The 17,146-nt window shown below is 39.2% G+C and overlaps 1 protein-coding gene across 4 annotated transcripts in view; it reads right to left on the reverse strand.

The window, feature by feature from the left end:
• Positions 1 to 712: 712 nt before the first annotated feature.
• Positions 713 to 17,146, reverse strand: part of FRMD4B (FERM domain containing 4B) — a 341,019-nt gene continuing 324,585 nt past the window's right edge. For all 4 annotated transcript variants that reach the window (XM_031953872.1, XM_031953849.1, XM_031953859.1 and 1 more), the window contains 5 exons: positions 15,710 to 15,860; positions 14,135 to 14,254; positions 12,074 to 12,879; positions 5,592 to 5,718; positions 713 to 2,509 (listed from right to left, as the gene is read on the reverse strand). In XM_031953872.1, coding sequence (XP_031809732.1) covers positions 2,389 to 2,509; positions 5,592 to 5,718; positions 12,074 to 12,879; positions 14,135 to 14,254; positions 15,710 to 15,860 — 1,325 coding nt within the window. In that variant the 3' untranslated portion in view covers positions 713 to 2,388. The remainder of the gene's footprint in view (positions 2,510 to 5,591; positions 5,719 to 12,073; positions 12,880 to 14,134; positions 14,255 to 15,709; positions 15,861 to 17,146) is intronic.

The raw sequence follows: 17,146 nt of genomic DNA on the forward strand, positions 1-17,146 counted from the left end.
CTGCCTCTCCCCACTGGCTTTCCCAAGGGATAGTTGGTGAAATCATATTGTGCACAGCTTGCTGTAGAATCAGACCCTCACTTCATTTCTTAGAGGTTGGGGATGGAGGGAGAGTGGTGGGAAAAGGAAGAGCACTTCAGCATCCTGCCCAAATCCCTGTGACTATCCCGGTCACACGCCCCTCAACATCTTTTCCCAGTCTTTTTTGGGAAAGGAACTGAACCCAGTATTTTCTTCCTATACAAAATTCTCCAGAGGAAGAAAATCTCTTTAGAAGGAGTTTGCCTTTGTCGATTAGCCTCTCCTCCGCAATTTAGGAAGTTGCCTAAAACACTGTGAGCCAGCAGAACTGTCTAGGATCACACAGACACAATGTGGTTCCAAGGGTGGCTCTAACCATTATGCAACGCTACCTCTCACCAAGTTAAAGATCCTATTAGATTTCTGTCAAAGATCATACTAACTATAATTGTTAGGTCCCACAGAGGACACAAAGCATTCTTCAGTCTAGAACTGGAAGGGACTTTGGTCCAACTTCTTCATCTTGCAGGAATCTAAGGCAGAGATAAAAAATTTTGCCCGGGGTCACAAAGATCCCATGTCTGGGGTGAGATTTGAACCTAGGAAAATCTGACCTAATATGCTTACTCAAAACAAGAATTTCAGCGGCTCCTTCATATCCTTGATCAAAAAGTGACAAATACTTCAACATTTTCCGTAGCACATTTTCAGTTTATTGACCTATGTGAAAGGAATAGGTCTTCAAAGCTGGAAAAGGAAAAAAAAAAAATATGCAAAAGGGCATTTCTGTTTCTAGTGGGTTATACAAATACGCCCAAAAAAAAAAAAAAAAAGAATTAAGTTAATTATTCTGTTTTAATTCTCACCCCCCCCCCCCAAACAAAACAAAAACAAAACAAAACTTTTGTTCTAATGATACAAATGACTAAGGACCAGTTTAACAAATCTATCTTTATGTATATATTACATGCTTTGGGATATAGGTAAAAAATGTTCGAAAAAGTCTATCAGAAACATTTCTATTCACAATATATACAAGGAGTTACTAATCATCTGTATAAAAAGGAAAAAAAAAAAACAGAGCACCTTTGATGGAATTCTGAAGCACAGTGCAGATGAGAAACAAGAATCCTTTTTACAAAGAAAGTTGAGTGCTTCTGAAAAATCCTGCATTGACTCTATTTGTTCCTCCATAGAAAATACGAGGTAGCTTTTCGCCTCATAATTCAATCAATTGCATCGTGGGAGCTCATTATTATTATTATTATTATTATTTTAAAAGGAACACTGTTACTGATGTCACCGGGTGACTTAGAATTGCACCTAGTGCTCAGACAGTGGTGCTCTATCCTAATGCCCACAATTGTAAGGCACAGTTGTTCTGGGTGCTGGGTTCTTTCCTTTTTTTTTTTTTTTTGCATCACCTTAAAATACTGGCCATCACAGTGTTTCCTCTTTAGAACTTTATGACAATGGAAGCAATCCCTAGCCCAGTGGCCGTGAAAAATGGTAGCCCAACGGGATCATTACCAATTGAACAGTCACTCACCATGCAGCTCGGTGTGACAAAATGAGCTCATCGGCACAGTGAAATGGTACCTTTGGAAATGCACAAAGCACGTTTGTAAATAATTTGAACCTATTGCTTCATCTCCCAATTCTGCTACCGTGAAAAAAAAAATAGTCATATTTGAAGCTGCAACAGCAATTCCCAAGCCTCTCTTGAACTTCCCTCCCTCCCTCACCTGTCATCCCAGTTCTCCCCCCCAGAATCCGCTTCACAGTGCTCACAAAAACATTTCTCTGTACATTGCCCTAAAAAACATTAAAACCTATTTAGACCTCCATTAAAATCTATCCTTACTTCAAGTAAATTTTCCAATACTGTCTAAAATCTGCCAGTCCTCATATGCCTAAAAAAAAAAAATTTCAAGTGTTGCTTTTCTTCAATTTATCCATCGGAATTGTGCTCTGAAAGTTCCTGCTTTCTCTTGAAAAGAGTCTCCCCCCTTTTGATCTGCAGTTTAGCCTACAACACCTGAAAAGTGCTTCTTCAACATAAATACTTCAACCAAGTGCTCGAACTTGTCGAGGATTTTTTAAAAAATGCAACAGAAAGACGCACCCAACCATGGTCTAAAGCTTGCTCAAGTTAACGCCAACCAGCTGGAGTCTGAAGAACAAGTTTAGGGAGTTTTGGTGGTGTGGTGGTGGTGAAAACAAAACATTTTTTAAAATGGTGTTGTCTTCGGCTTTTGGAGTCTGGGGAATCTCAGAAGAGGATTTCTTTTCAGAAAAACAGCACATTGGGCAAGGCACACTGGGGTTAGAATGCAGAGCTTGAATAAAAGTGGTCAAGGTGGCAGCTTAGACTAATGTTCCGGGCTTGGAATCTTCGTGCCAAAAGAGCCTCTGTTCGTTACTGTCCAAGTTGTTTTCCAGCCGGCTCCCATCTGTACTGTCCAGTTGACTGGCTTCGGCATACGGTCTATAAAAAGAAATGCGAAAAAAAAATTAATACTCTGAGACCATCTCTGTATGTACTCTTCAACTCCCCAAAAACATGAAGGAAAATTAGTAGAAAAACCAAATGTTGTTAGTAGGAGAAATAACATTTTGAAATTCAGCGGGCGTTCCAAAGTTTCGGGCTTGTATCGGGGCAAGACAAAGGTTCTTCCCCACTTCCCTTTTAACCTTTAGCATTTCTCTAACCAGAATTACCTAGCAAAATTAGAATTAGAAAGCTCCAGGCAGATGAAATTATCAAACTAAGGCCATCCCACCATGATGCATTGGTAAACCTTTACAATGGCACAAAAATATTAGAAGGTTAAGGGATTAGTAGCAAAGATTCACTTTTTATTTCCACGCCTTAAAGAGAAGGGGAGAAAAAAAATTTTTTGGAGAATACTGAAGGGAAAATAGGCAACTTTGATCAACTTGTTGAGTGTTTTCCTGGGCATTAAAAAAAAAAAAAAACCCAAAGGCGACTCTTCCCCAATTTCACACACTATTTATTAACAAGAGCAAACAGATCTGTCACACATGAAGCAATACACACAAATGGAAAAGGCAGTACTTACTACCGTTGGCTATATTGAGCATAAGAGAATTTAAAAATGAGCTCATTTCTGCAGATACAACCATTCGCCTGGACAGAAGCTCTTTGTTCTGCCTAGTGATAGGTGGTGTTGGATAGGGAAAAAGGGAAATGGAAAATAGGAAGTAAAAGAAGAGTCACTTGAAGAAGGAAAAACATACCAAGTTATGCCCACAGGACTAGGACCTGGATTGTAGCATTAAGAGTCAGTGTTACAGATGAAGAAAACTGAACCCAACTTCAAGTTCATCCAAGTAGTGCCAAAGAAATCCCAAATTAATATTGTATTCTGCATCTAGGCACCAGTCTTCCAGAATTTTATTTTATATGTCTCATTATGCTATCCTAGCCATTTCTAGTTTGGAGAAATTTGTCCAAGGCCTCTCTGCATTTCTGTCCCAAGATCAAAAGGTGCGATTGAGACAAACTCTACACTGGTAGACTACCAAGCCGCAGATGACAACACAAATCCAATTTCCTAAGGCTCATGTACTCAAGTTACTGAAACAGGGAAAGATTTGGTGGTGAGAATTTCAAATACTTCTTTTAGCTTGTGAAATCATGAAAAAGTTTAATCAGTTGGGCACTTTATCAGTGAAGTTCTATCTTTCTTCTGGGAAAATATTGCCTTTCTTAGTTTTAAATGATGACTCTGTTTGGGAAAATTTTACATGTTTACCACCTTTCAGAAGGTGGTCTTCTCAAGCACTTGCTTTGTTATTTTTATATACTGTATTTCCTCTCAGTAGGAGTTAAGGCAAATCAGATGGTCTTAGTAACTCATATAGGAACATCGCTATAGCAAATCAATAAGGATCCTGGCAAATAGCTTCTAATTTCCAGTTAATCATGTTTCTTTTCAAAAGATCAACCCCTTTTATCAGGGCATCTTGGACAGGTTGAATTACAATGACCATCTTAAAGGAACAAGCTCTCTTGGGGGAAAAAATATTTCCTGGCTCTGACAAGATTTGTGTCTGAGAAGTCACAAATGTTTCTTGGACCCAGTTTAAAAAAATGTTGCATATATCTTTACTGAGCCTGAAAGGCAAGTGAGACATCCCATAAATATGAAAATTATTTGTGAAACTACAATACAACCTGATTAGAACACCCTTCCCTTAGGGAGAAAAAAGAAAAGTCTAAGTTCTGGGCTTAAGTTCAAGGTGGTGATTTATACCTCTACTCTGTTCTAAGCATTACTAGTAGTTGTCTAAACTTATTTGACTTCCTGGTGATGACAGGTGATGACGTTTTCATTAAAATTTTAAATTGAGTAAACTCTGTGTAATTTCGATAACTAGTCCCATACTTGTGAATGAGAATTGTTGACACTGCTTTGGAAAAACTATCCTTTTAGGCTCGATTCCATAGAATACAATCAGTTCACCCTCCATTCTGCCAGTAAAGACATCATGTAGACAGAGCAATTTTAAGACTTTAAAGTTGCTCTCTGTACCAATAAAATCACAGACCCCAATGGATAATAAACAAACAAACCAGGTCTTTGTGACTGTGTGTTTCTCTGAATTCTTATGAAAGCCTGGCTTTGAGGTAGATTGACAGCTGGTTGCTTCTGTCACTTCTTAGAGGAAGCAGGTTCAAGACAGAAATAAACACTACCATTTGCTTGAAATGAAGCTTGCCAACTGTCTAATAGGAATTTTGGTAATGAAAGGGCTCCTTTGGAATTGAGATGTTTGAAATCTACTTTTAATAAACTGCTTTAATTTCATTTACTTTTAATTCATTAATAACAATAGCTAGCGTTTACATAGCACTTTCAAGGCTTTTAAAGGTAATTTAATTTTAAAATGTAATTTAATCCCTCTGTTCTGTTTTCCATTTAAAAATGCTTATTTAGTTTGCTGCTTCTAGGGTTCTGAATTTTAAAATGAAAATTTAAAAACTAAAAAAAAAAAAAACTCAAACCTGAATTTTTGAGTCCTACCTCTGACATACTGGGTTGCATGAATATGGGAAAGTTACTTAATTTCTTGAATCCTCTGAGATCTCAAGCTATAGATAAGTTCCTAACAAGTTACATATCTTCACTGGTAGATTAAGTTTCGATATTGGAAAGTTACTGATGAAATCAGAGGTGTGGATCACAAAAACACCCACACTACATATCCCAGAGGGTTGTTAAGAAGCTCACAGGAGATTCTGTGTGTAAAGAGCTTTGCAAACTGAAAGGCACTATATGAACATCACTTATTATTATGCTATAGAAAGTAAGCAATTGTGGGTCAGGGATAGAGTAAAGAATAAATCCTGTAACTCAATATGGATAAAATTATTCTAGATACACAGGAAGACAGACATTCAGCATACTGTAGGTTCCTATCAACATAACCTGGAAAGCTTTTCTAAAGAAATTAAGAAAATCATATAGCCATGAACTAAGATCTTCAGCTTTGGGGAAGGTCACCGAGAAGCTTCGAACAACTATTTAACTATTCATTCTCACCTGCTTGGAGGTGGCAAAGGACTGTAGACATTGCCATAGCAGCTGCTGTAAGAAGAATGTGAGAGAGGATCCGCTAACCCTAATGTTATCTGTGTCCTCCAGTTTCCGGATGCAGTCGTGGAAGACACTAGAAAGAAACAACAAAGAAATGGGAAAATTACTTGCCTGAAAGTCTGCAAAGTCTGCAAAGATATCAAGAACCGCTGAAGGTACCATTAAGCCAATTCCTAGTTCCCTGAACTTATCAGAGTGGAGAACAGGCAAAGGAGACCAAACCATAGAAAAAAGTGCCTCCAAAAGTTCAAATCACAGGCAGGTTCTTAACATGGTGGAAAAAGCCACCCACTCCAGAATGGATGGTGGAAGGATGTACCACATCTTCCTTAAAGTAGGAATGACGACATTTGCTTTCTGCCTCATCCAGATGTTCTGAGAAGGATAAATGCAGAAGAGGCCCTCTGACTTACTTCTCTTTAAAGAATCACTATGCAAAGTGAGTGGAACAATTAGCTATTATTTTGTAACCCAAAGCATTAATAAGTTGGATGAAGAAATTTAACCTTTTCTGAATTTTATAGCCTGCCTCCTACCTAGTCCAGGTGACTGAATAGGGAGGAGATCAGAGGTAAGAAGCCTGATTTCAACAGAGGGTGTAAAGTGGAATGAGAAACAACCTGGAGGCCTGACGTCATCTTGGCCTTCAGGGATAGCTATGAGGCATTCTACCGAACCAGTTTTCCTCCATGCCAGGGATACACCTGCTGACCCTACAACTTAGGGAGGAGTCAGAAGCTGATCCAAGTCAGGACCACACAGGCATTTTACTCTACACCAGTCTTTTCTTGTGTGTTCCTAATGTTTCCATGTTGCCTTTCCCATTAGACTGGAAGCCCCTTGAGGGCAGGGACTGTTTCTGGCACTCTATGTTCCTAATAACGACTCTAGCCTATTCCCTCAACTGGAAAATAAAAGGTAGATGAGGTGATTACGAATGTTCTTCTGTAGGTAATGAAAGGACAAGAATAATCACAGGGCAGTGAGGCGGCGCCATGGTGGATATAATACCAGGCCCGGAGTCAGGAAGATTCATCTTCATCAGATCAGACAAATCACTAGCTGTGTGACTCTAAACAAATCACTTATCCCTGTTTGCCTCAGTTTCCTCATCTGTAAAATGAACTACAGAAGGAAATAGCAAACCACTCCAGTGTCTCTGCAAGAAAACCCCAAAGAAAGTCCTATAGCAGGGGTCCTCAAACTTTTAAAATAGGGGGCCAGTTCACTGTCCCTCAGGCTGTTGGAGGGCCAGACTATAGTGAAAACAAAAACTTTGTTTTGTGGGCCTTTAAATAAAGAAACTTCATAGCTCTGGGTGAGGGGGGATAAACGTCCTCAGCTGCCACATTTGGCCCACGGGCCGTAGTTTGAGGACCCCTGTGACCTAAAGCATCAGATTTGTAGAAAAATATGACTGAAAAACGAAAGGCTAACAATGTTTACTATTCCTCACACACACTTTTAATTTCTCAACTTGCTTCCCCACTTCAGACCCAGCATATCTCCTTCCCTGATGCCTCTTAGAACCCTTGATGTTCTTCAAAGTTTAAATCCAAAGTTTAAAAGTCAATAGGCTGCCTAACCTTTTTGTCAATACCACCTTCCCTCTTTCCAATTGGACGCCAACTTCTCCCTGAATGCCCATTCTACTGGCTTTTGGATCTGGATCTTTCTTCTACCTTCACATGAATATGGCCATTTACAAGAGTGCTGATGATTAGGGAGTCTCTAATAACAACTGTTCTGGTAGAATGGAGAAACACAAATCAGCAGAAGAGTCTGATATTCCCAATTAGATTCTGACTTCCTTGATTATTTTGCTTTTTTATTTTTAGTCACCAATGTATACCACAGTACACAGTGTGAGTGCTTAATAAATGCTTTTTCATTCTTTCATTCATTTCTATTATGCATAAATACTTTTAAGAGGCTAGTCTTCTTAACACCAATGTATATCAAAGGCACATCATAAGTGCTTAGTAAATGCTTTTTCACTCCTTCATTTATTCCATTGTGCATAAGATATTTTTAAGAGGTCAGTCCTCTTTATCGGAAATCCTCCAGGGCAGGGACTTGTATTTCTGTGCCTGGATTCTTAGGAAGTGTCTAATAAAAGCTTTGTGGTTGATTGATTGGTTTCCAGGGCACAAAGACCAAATAACTTTAAGGAAGGCAATGGAAGCAAAAGTGATGGTCCCAGAGTTCTGTTTCATAAAGATCAGCCAAGAGGTCTGGGCCAGCCATTAAACCACATGACTAATAAACACCCAAATACCCGGGAGCTAATGATCCATACTTTGTTATCTTACTTGAAAAATGATACTCTTTACCCACCTTCTTTAACAATTCTTTAAAAATCAGGGTTCTGAAGTATTTGGTCCTTTGGTGGACCCCTTGGGCAGTTTGATGAAGCCTGTGACCCTGTCTCCAAATCGTCTTTTAAAATAATTTAAAGAACCGCTAAATATGAGTTGGAGGTTGGTGTAAATAAATAATAATTATGTTTTTTTCTCCATCTAGAGCCTCAGACCTAGCTAGACCTCATGTCTTAAATTCCTTTTATGACATAGATATGGTCCTAAAGCAGGTAGGATGAAAACAGGGAAAGAAAATTATAGACCAATTTCCCTAATGAACATTGATGCAAAAATCTTAAATAAAGTATTAGCAAAGAGATTACAGAAAGTCATCCCCAGGATAACACACTATGACCAAGTAGGATTTATACTAGAAATGCAGGGCTGGTTCAATATTAGGAAAACCATTAGCATAACTGACTATATATCAATAACCCAAACTAACAAGAATTCCTGTCTTAAGGAAAAGAAATAGGATTTTAATTTTTCATTTAATAGCAAATGATTTTTCAACCATTGTCAGTGGTTGACATTATGTCAACTTCTTTATTTTTTCATTCCATTCAATTAAATTAATAAACATTTATTAAACCCTTGGTATATGTCAGGCACTCTGCCAGGACCAAAGAATACAAAGACACACACAAAAAAGTCCCCAATGGATTACTCTCAAGCACAAAACATTCAATTGACTTTAAAAAAGAAATTTTCAGGATTACTAGGATTTGAAGCCATGTGGTTTTTAAGTCCTACTAACAATGAAAGAAGTGATTTTTTTAAAAAATGAGTAATTCAAACTACTTAGAAACAGGTAACATCCAAAGCAGCCTAATTCCTATTCAGGTCATCAAACTTGACAACTCACCTTTGTCCTACTTTGCTACAACCTCAACCAGAATTACTTGAACTTGTGGGAGTTTCTGTTCCTATCCTGGCCTTGCCTCACCATTCATTGCCCATTCCCGTCTAATCCCTTGACTCCCTACTGTCATCCCCCTCCCTATCACCCCTATCCCCTATCCCTGGCCATCAATTTGGGATTTAATGACACTCTTGAAAAATGTTTAGAAAATGTTCTCCCTTTGCCCACTTCCTGATTCACAGAGGAACTTTATAGAAGGCAGGCTTCATAGAAATCTGAGAAATAAATAAAACAAGAAGGTTCCTCAGTCCTTAAAACCAGGCGCTGGGGAAGAAGGATGTCACAGCATGTTGAAAAAGTGCTGCAGCTAACAATTTTGAAATGCAGTTATGGAACACAATTGGAGAGATCTAGTTACAAGTTCCTTGAGCAGAGCAAAGAAAATTCATATTATTATTTTTGGTTCTTGCAAATTTTCACCTCCTAAGTCCCCGAGGTCCTGCCTGCAGGCAGGGACAAGGACAGACCGGTCTGATCACTGGGACAGAACATGACCTCAAGGGCTGGCCCAGTCTCATGGGCAGAGAGCTGGCTTTGGAGTTAAGAAGAAACCTTTCTCTCCTTACCTACTGGATGTGCCATTCTGGGTGACTAGCCTTTGCCCTTTGAGGCAATTATTGGCAGAATAGGTATCAATTTGTATTAATAGAGGGAAGTTCATTACCAAGAGCTCCTTAGTCTACTGTTTCAAAAAGTAAAATATAGCACCTTTCTCCCCTTTCATCTGTTACTACTGCTTTCCTCCTCCCAAGTTACTTTATATCAATTCTGCATGTGGTTTACCAATAGAATACAATCTCCTGGGAAGAGTCTATTTCATTTTTGAAAAACACACAGTAGGTGATTATTTAATGCTTATGAAGGCATTCATTCGATACCACCTGGCTCCAATCTACCTGCCTTTCCAGGCCAATTTCACATCTTCCTAGATTCTATGTTCCAACATACAGGATAAGAAGTTTCTCCAAGGGCTCTTTCCTTTTGGTCTTTGGTATGTTTTGTCCCCCATTCTGAAAATGGGTCCTTCCCACCCCCCATCAATAATTCCTCCTCTTCTGATTCTAAATCCTTCAATGAGGACTTTTCTTCCTTAGTTTTCTGCCAGAAGTGACCCTCTTTTCCCAGAATTCTTCCTGTTACCCATATCATAAATCAAGTATTTTGATATTGTATCCTCTGCTAAACTTTAATTAGTCCCCTTGAAATCAGGTCTCATTTTGCAACTTTCTATCTTCTGATTTCTTATAATCAGGCTTATCCAAAACATTATCCTGCTAATCTAGTCACTTCTCTAAACTTTCTTACTTCTCTAAAGCAGATATCAAACGTGGGGTCTCTATCACTTGTTACCACAAAACTCTCCAATGGGACTAAGAGATTATACACCGATGGGAAATATTGAACAAAATAATAAAAATGTAATACGACACAAAAAATGTTACTTTCTGGCTTTCTAAATCAATGCGCGCCCTTAAGCATCCATTTCTTTGACTTGGCTACTCTGAAAGGTCATCCGAACCCTTAGGATCACTCAGCTTTGCAATCTCAGTTAACTCTTCCTTCTCTTTCATCCACATGTCCAACCAACCAGCTGCCAAATGCCAAATTTTTCCTCTGCAACACTGCTCCCATCTGCCATGCCCTTTTCTCCCCTTGTCTGGCCTTAGTACAGGGTCCTATCATGTCCAACCTGGGGCCATTGCAATAATCCCTCCAAATTGCTTTCACTCCCTTCCAAGGCACCTTCCAACCAGCTGTCAAACAATTTTCAGAAAGCATGGTGTTGCATCCCTGTCCAAAACCCTTCCTCCTGCTCCTAGAATAGGGGTTCTTAACCTGTGATCGACTATAGTCTTAAAAATATTCTGACGACTCTATTTCCATATGATAAGTTTTCTTTAATCCTTTGTATTTTATATCATACATTTACAAACGTTACTTTGAGGAAGGATCCATAGACTTCATTAGACTACACAAGAGATCCATGATATAAAAAAGTAAAGAACTTTTAACAACAAAGTCAGTTGTTTCAGTCACATCTGACTCTTTGTGACCCCTTCTGGGGTTTTCTTGGCAAAGATAATGGAGTGGTTTGTCATCCCCTCCTCTGGCTCATTTTACAAATGGGGAAACTGAGGCAAATAGGGTTAAGTGACTTGACCAAGGCCACATAGCTAGTGAGCGAATGAGACCAGGTTTGAACTCAGGAAGAGTCTTCCAGACATCAGATTCAGCACATTATACACTATGGCACCACTCACCCTGCCCAAGGATAAATTATAAATTCCCCAGCCTGTCATTCAAAGCCATTCATAATCTCCCTTTCCAGACTCGTTTCACCTAGCTCCCTTCAAAGGTCTAAGAGAACCGGCTAACTTTCTATTCCTGGAGCATAATATTCCATCCCAGTTCAAAGTGCCTCAACTTCTCTCACAGCTAATCTCAGGCACCATTCCTAGGCAAAACCATCCATCATCAGGACAGGGTGCTCTCCTTCAATTTACTTAATTGCATCTGTGTAGTGTCTGTAATTTTTTTTAAACACAGTTATTTGCATTTACTTATCTGTTTACATGTTGTTTATTCTCCATTAGAATGAAAATTTCTTTCTCTGTTTCTTCCTCCCTCTTTTCCTTTTTTCCTTCCTTCTTTTCTCTCTCCCTCCCTTCCTCCTTCCCTCCGTTCTCAACTCAGTTGTTTACTCTCAGGGTAACTTTTGGCAAGTAAGTTGACCATTTGAGGCCTCAGTTTCCTAAGGAGTTATGCTAAATCAGGCAATAAACATTTATTAAGCACCTACTACATTGGAGGCACAGAGAGGAGCCCTGGGGATGCAAAGAAATGCAAAAACAAACAAACCAAACCTAAACCAGTCCCTCCCCTCAGGAAGCTTACAATCTACATGGGGAGACAAGAAGCAAACAACTCTGTATAAATAGGAAATAATTAACAGAGGGACTGGAAAGGCTTCTCATAGAAGAGATTTTAATTGGGACTAAATGCTTTCAAAAGTCATTTCTGTGACTTTTAAAATCTGTGATTTAAATCTGTGATTCTATGAGGAAGTCTTTCCATTGCTGGCTCCCAATCTATTCATTTTCTGTGGCTTAAATAAAAGAGGTCCCGACCCGCAGCTCCCCCATTACCTGACGTGTAGGAGGGCGTGCGGCTGCTTGGGGAGCAGGGCACTGGCACAGCAGCGAAGCCCAGGTTCCTCTGGGAGCCCCGGTCCGAGTCGAAGCTGGCGGGCAAGCTGTGACCCAAGTCTTTGTGCCCGGAGGCTCGCTGGTACCAGCCCCGGAGGTGCTCCGCTACTAAGGCCTTGTGAATGTTTTTGGTGATGTGCTCCGACTTCACGGGCGCCTTCCTCGGCAGGCGCAGGGTTGCATACGGGTTGGGGGGCACGCGGTCCCCCTCGTCCTCGTGGTAGGAGCGGTACTCCTTGTGACGGTCATAGCCATAGTGGGCCGAGGAGCGGTAGGAAGGGTTGACGCTGTACTGCCCCTCCGTGTCATTCTCATAAACATAACCTCCGCTGTAATAAAGATCGTAGTCGGCGTATGGTGGGTACCCAGAAATAAAGTAGCTGCAGGAAGGCTGTTCTTGACTCTTTGGGTAGCCCCCGTTCCTCACATCCTTGGGGGCCAGGTTGGGCATGCTCCCAGAATTGGAGGCGGAGACGTGGTGCTTTTTGGACCTCCTCCGGCCCCTCGTGCGCGTGTCCAGAGTCTGCGTGGTATAGTACGGGCCAGCACTGGGGGTCACACAATAATATTCAGCGCTCGACTGGCTGGTGTAGGATGAGCCGTCATCCAGGATTTCTGTGCTGCTGCTTCTTTGGGACTTGGAAAGGGAAAAGAATGGCTTGTCGTCATCGAGTTCAGAGAGCAGCTGGGTTTGAGACTCCAGGCTTCCACTCCGCTGTCTGCAGTGCTGGGGGGAAGAGTCCGGCCTGGGAGAGGCGAAAATTAGACTCATTAAAAACAATTACCAGGAAAGAGGAGAACTTCTTAAGGTTTCATACCGTGGAGATCCAACTTCTTTATTTTAAAAATAATATTCTTATTTAAGTGTCTTATAATGTTATATTATTTATAATAAGTACATTTATTTAAAATACCACCATATTAATAATTAATATATAACTATTGTTAACATATTAATAGTCATTGAGTCATAAATTTATATATAATATAACAAACACTAACTATTAATGATTATTAATAAAATCTACAGTTCTAATAACTTTTAGTAGTGTTTTAAAAAGTAGCATCAAAGCTAAAATAAACAAGTTAGCGTTACTGATGTAGAGCTGGAAGTTAATTTAGAAGTCATCTAGTCCAAATCCTTCACTTTATAGAGGGAGGAGGAACTTGCTAAAGGTCACACAGCAAATAAGGGACACTTTTAGAACTTCAATGTCCCAATTCCAAACTGAACTCCCTTTCCCATAAAACTCTAAAAAACAAAGGCTGAGAGTGAGGTCATCTCTACCTTGCGCTCGCTCTCTCTCTCTCTCTCTCTCTCTCTCTCTCTCTCTCTCTCTATATATATATATATATATATATATGTACACATACACACACTATTATCCCACATGCTCACAGGATTGCAGAGAAAAGCCAACCTAGGAAAATGTATGATCCAAATTCTTTCTCTGAGGATGGGGAAGCTCAGCGAGTGACATGCAACCTTACCACGAGTGTGAAAAAAACAAAACTCATCCAACCACTTTTTCTAGGCCGAAGATTAAGGAGTGAGGCTATAACCTTCCAATCTGATTGTAATCTGGTTCTCTGTTTCTTCTGGGAAATGTTATGCTGTTTATCTGGTAGTAAAAAATCACATGTGCCACTGGAAAAAATTCTACAGCGTTCTCTTAGCAAAAGGAGTATAAGAAAATATAAAAAAAAGCCAACTAGGTGGCACAGTAGATGGAGCACCAGCCCTGAAGTCAGGAAGACCCAAGTTCAAATCTAGTCTCAGACACTTAACACTTCCTAGCTGTGTGACCTTGGGCAAGTCACTTAACCCCGATTGCCTCAGGGAAAAAAAAGTAAACCCACGAATATAAGCTGATATAGAAAAATGTCAATCCTTATTTTTTTTAAAAAATAAGATTCATGTTTCTCCTGATTTAAATACAGCCAACACCCTTTACCTCCCCCACCCCCCAAATAAAACCCAAATTAATATCTAACTCTTACTCTAAATGGCTACTGCTGTAGGCATTTCGGGTGAGAACAGGGGTGGTTGGCATGCTTCTGCCTCCCTGGGAACGCCTATCCAGGGTCCTGTAGGGACTGCTATGTGTTGACAATATTTCTCTAGGAAAAAGAAGAGATTCAGTTAGTTGTTGGTTTCAAAATACCCTTGATAAAGCAACTAGCAGTTAACATTCAACCTAGCAAGAGTCCAAAGGAAACTGGGTGGATGCTAAAAAGAGGGAATCCCATTTGTTTTTATGCATGGGCCACCAAATGAATATTAAAGAATAGCAAAAATTGCTTGCATGTATTATATTCTTTATATTTACAAGACAGGAAGACCCAAGAACACACTAGACTTCTCAAAAAATTGGGTTCAAATCCCAACTCTAGCTAGGTGCCCCTGATAAAATAACATTCATTAGTCTCAGATAACTCTAAGAGTTCCAATCAAGTTAGGGATGGGGTTGTGAGCTGAGCTGGTGAAAAGAAAAAGAAATCTCAGATCCTGACTTACAGATACATAAAGAGTTACAAAATGCTTTACAAAGATTTCACATTTGCATAGAGAGAAGCAGCTAATACTTCTGGGACATATTTCTTTTGAGTCATAGAAGATATAATAATAATAAAAAAATGAACTAAAGATATTTGTCGAACGAACGAGTTAATAACTGAGATGGGCTTTGAATCCAGGTCTTGTTGAATATATCCAGTGGTGCTGTAGTCAGGATTTTAGAGATGAGGAGGAGATTAAGCTACACATGGCACATCTGGCATCCCCCAGATTTCTTAATTTGGCTTTCTAAAATGGACTTTGTAACAAGAAATTTCTTGAATTTCTAGTATTAAGCAGCTATTATGTGCCAGGCATGATATTAAGTGCTGGGAGCACAGGTAAAATTGAAAAAGACTTTGCCCTCAAGGAAAAAACAAATAGGCAGTAATTTCAGACTATATTTATTATTCGTTAATTCTTTTTTTATTCTTTTAAAAATTCTTTTGTTCATGTTTTATTTAATCCTTTTAATTCTTCATTCTTTTCACAGCAATGAAAAAGAATTTAACAAAGACACAAATAGTTAAATGCCACTTAAAAATATCTTTACCCATTGTCTTTTAGAGAAGCAATGGACCACTATGTAGAGATAACACTTTTTTATTTTTGCTTGTGTCCAATATAAGAATTTGTTTTGCTTATCAATGCATATTCGTTATAAGGGCTTTCTTTTCACCTCCTCATCTCAATTCTCCCCACTCTTGTGTATGTAAGGCACAGGAGGGAGAAAAAAAAAAATAACTGCTTGATAAAGTGGGGAAAAATAAAATTTCATTAAAAAAAGTGCCTTAGAACACTTCTATTTGCTGTCAACAAATAAAAGCTTTATGATTGGGCCTTAGCTTCTCAATCTGTGAAACGGGTAGGATAAACAAGGTCAAAGATGGAAAAGCTTTGAACTTCTTGAGAAAAGAATCCCAAAGTGATGCTGGTCCTGGCAGTGCTGACCACATGGTAAGCCCTAATAAAAATTTGCTGAATTGATAACAGAAACAAACTAGCATCCAACATCTTACCTGGACTGCCTTCCTTCCATGAGCTGCTCATTCATGGAAGACTTCCTGAAGTGAATTCTTTCCAGACCAAGAGACTTGGGCGGAGGAATTCTCGGAGAATGCGGAACTGAACTGGACCGTTGGGAAGGGAGGGCGAAGGAGGAGTCGTTGGCTGTGAAAAATGAGAAGATTTCTTAGCAAAACCTAAAAAGGAATGTATCTGACCATCTAGCAAAGAAAACATTCTTTCCATGTAAAGGCATCCTCCTTCAGAAAGTGGGGGGAAATTGTTAGTGGAAAAGATACCTAAAGTATTCCCCCCCCCCAGGGTCTGAAACCATTCTTGCATCACTAAATGGGTCAATTCCTAGAAAAGAACTCACTCCATTGGAATGGGTGAATAGTGAAAATGTGTAAGAGAGGAAATATAATTACATTCCAGCAAATCAAGCCCTGAAAACAGATTCAGTTCTGCTAACTTTACCCTCTTCTTACCTTTTACCTCTGTTTCTTCACCCCTTTATCTGTATCCTTCTGTCACCATCCCAGAAACTACCTTTACTTCTCTCCTTCTATGGTCTGTGATTTATCATATCATCTCTCTCAGGACTATCTTCATTGAGAAAGAGGAGTCCCAAGATAAAGGAACGAAAAAAGTAACTCTGACAAGGAGGAACTTTAGTCACCTACCAAATTTGACATATTGGACAAGAGCATATCCTGGGGTTTCTCAAATCAAATCTATCTATAAAGCAAGCCGGAGAAACAACATGGCCTTGAGACTATTATTTCACTACTTTTAAAACAAACGATTCGTTGCCTTTTTCCCAATTCCTCACAATCCTAGTTTATTTCCTACTTGTCTTGTATATAGTGTTTATATATCATCTCCTTGAGAGCAGAATTTTTTTTTTTTTTTGTCTTTACATTCCCAGTGTTCAGAGCACCATGTATGGTACACAGTAGGCACTTACGAAATGCTTACTTACTAATTGACTCTGGGAGAGTTTTACCAATTCTCAACCTTTAAAGAGCTATCTGGAGTAAAGAAGACCAGGGTTCAAATCCTGAAGATGGTTATTGATTATATAATGCTGGGGTAACTCATTTGCCTCAGCTTCCTTATGTAGAAAAGGGGAATAATGATACTTGGATATTTATCTCTTTTCTGGGATATCAAGAGGGATATGTTTTATAAAACAAGAAATACTATACCATATGATCTGCTGCCGTTCTTTGGAAATCCAAGAAATAGTTAATATATTCACTTTTAGTATTGAAATTAGCTCTATTTTTTTCTGCTCCATTCTGATTTCCTGAAAAACCATAATCTTATATCATATGTTCAATTAACCAGAATATTCATTATCTTCAAATGTGTAGCTTATATTCTATTGGAGGGGAAAATATAAGAGGCAGAACTTTCTAATTCTCAGTAATACACGGAATTTAAAAGTG

This window comes from Sarcophilus harrisii, chromosome 1, assembly GCF_902635505.1.
Source record: "Sarcophilus harrisii chromosome 1, mSarHar1.11, whole genome shotgun sequence".
Classification (NCBI taxonomy): Eukaryota; Metazoa; Chordata; class Mammalia; order Dasyuromorphia; family Dasyuridae; genus Sarcophilus; species Sarcophilus harrisii.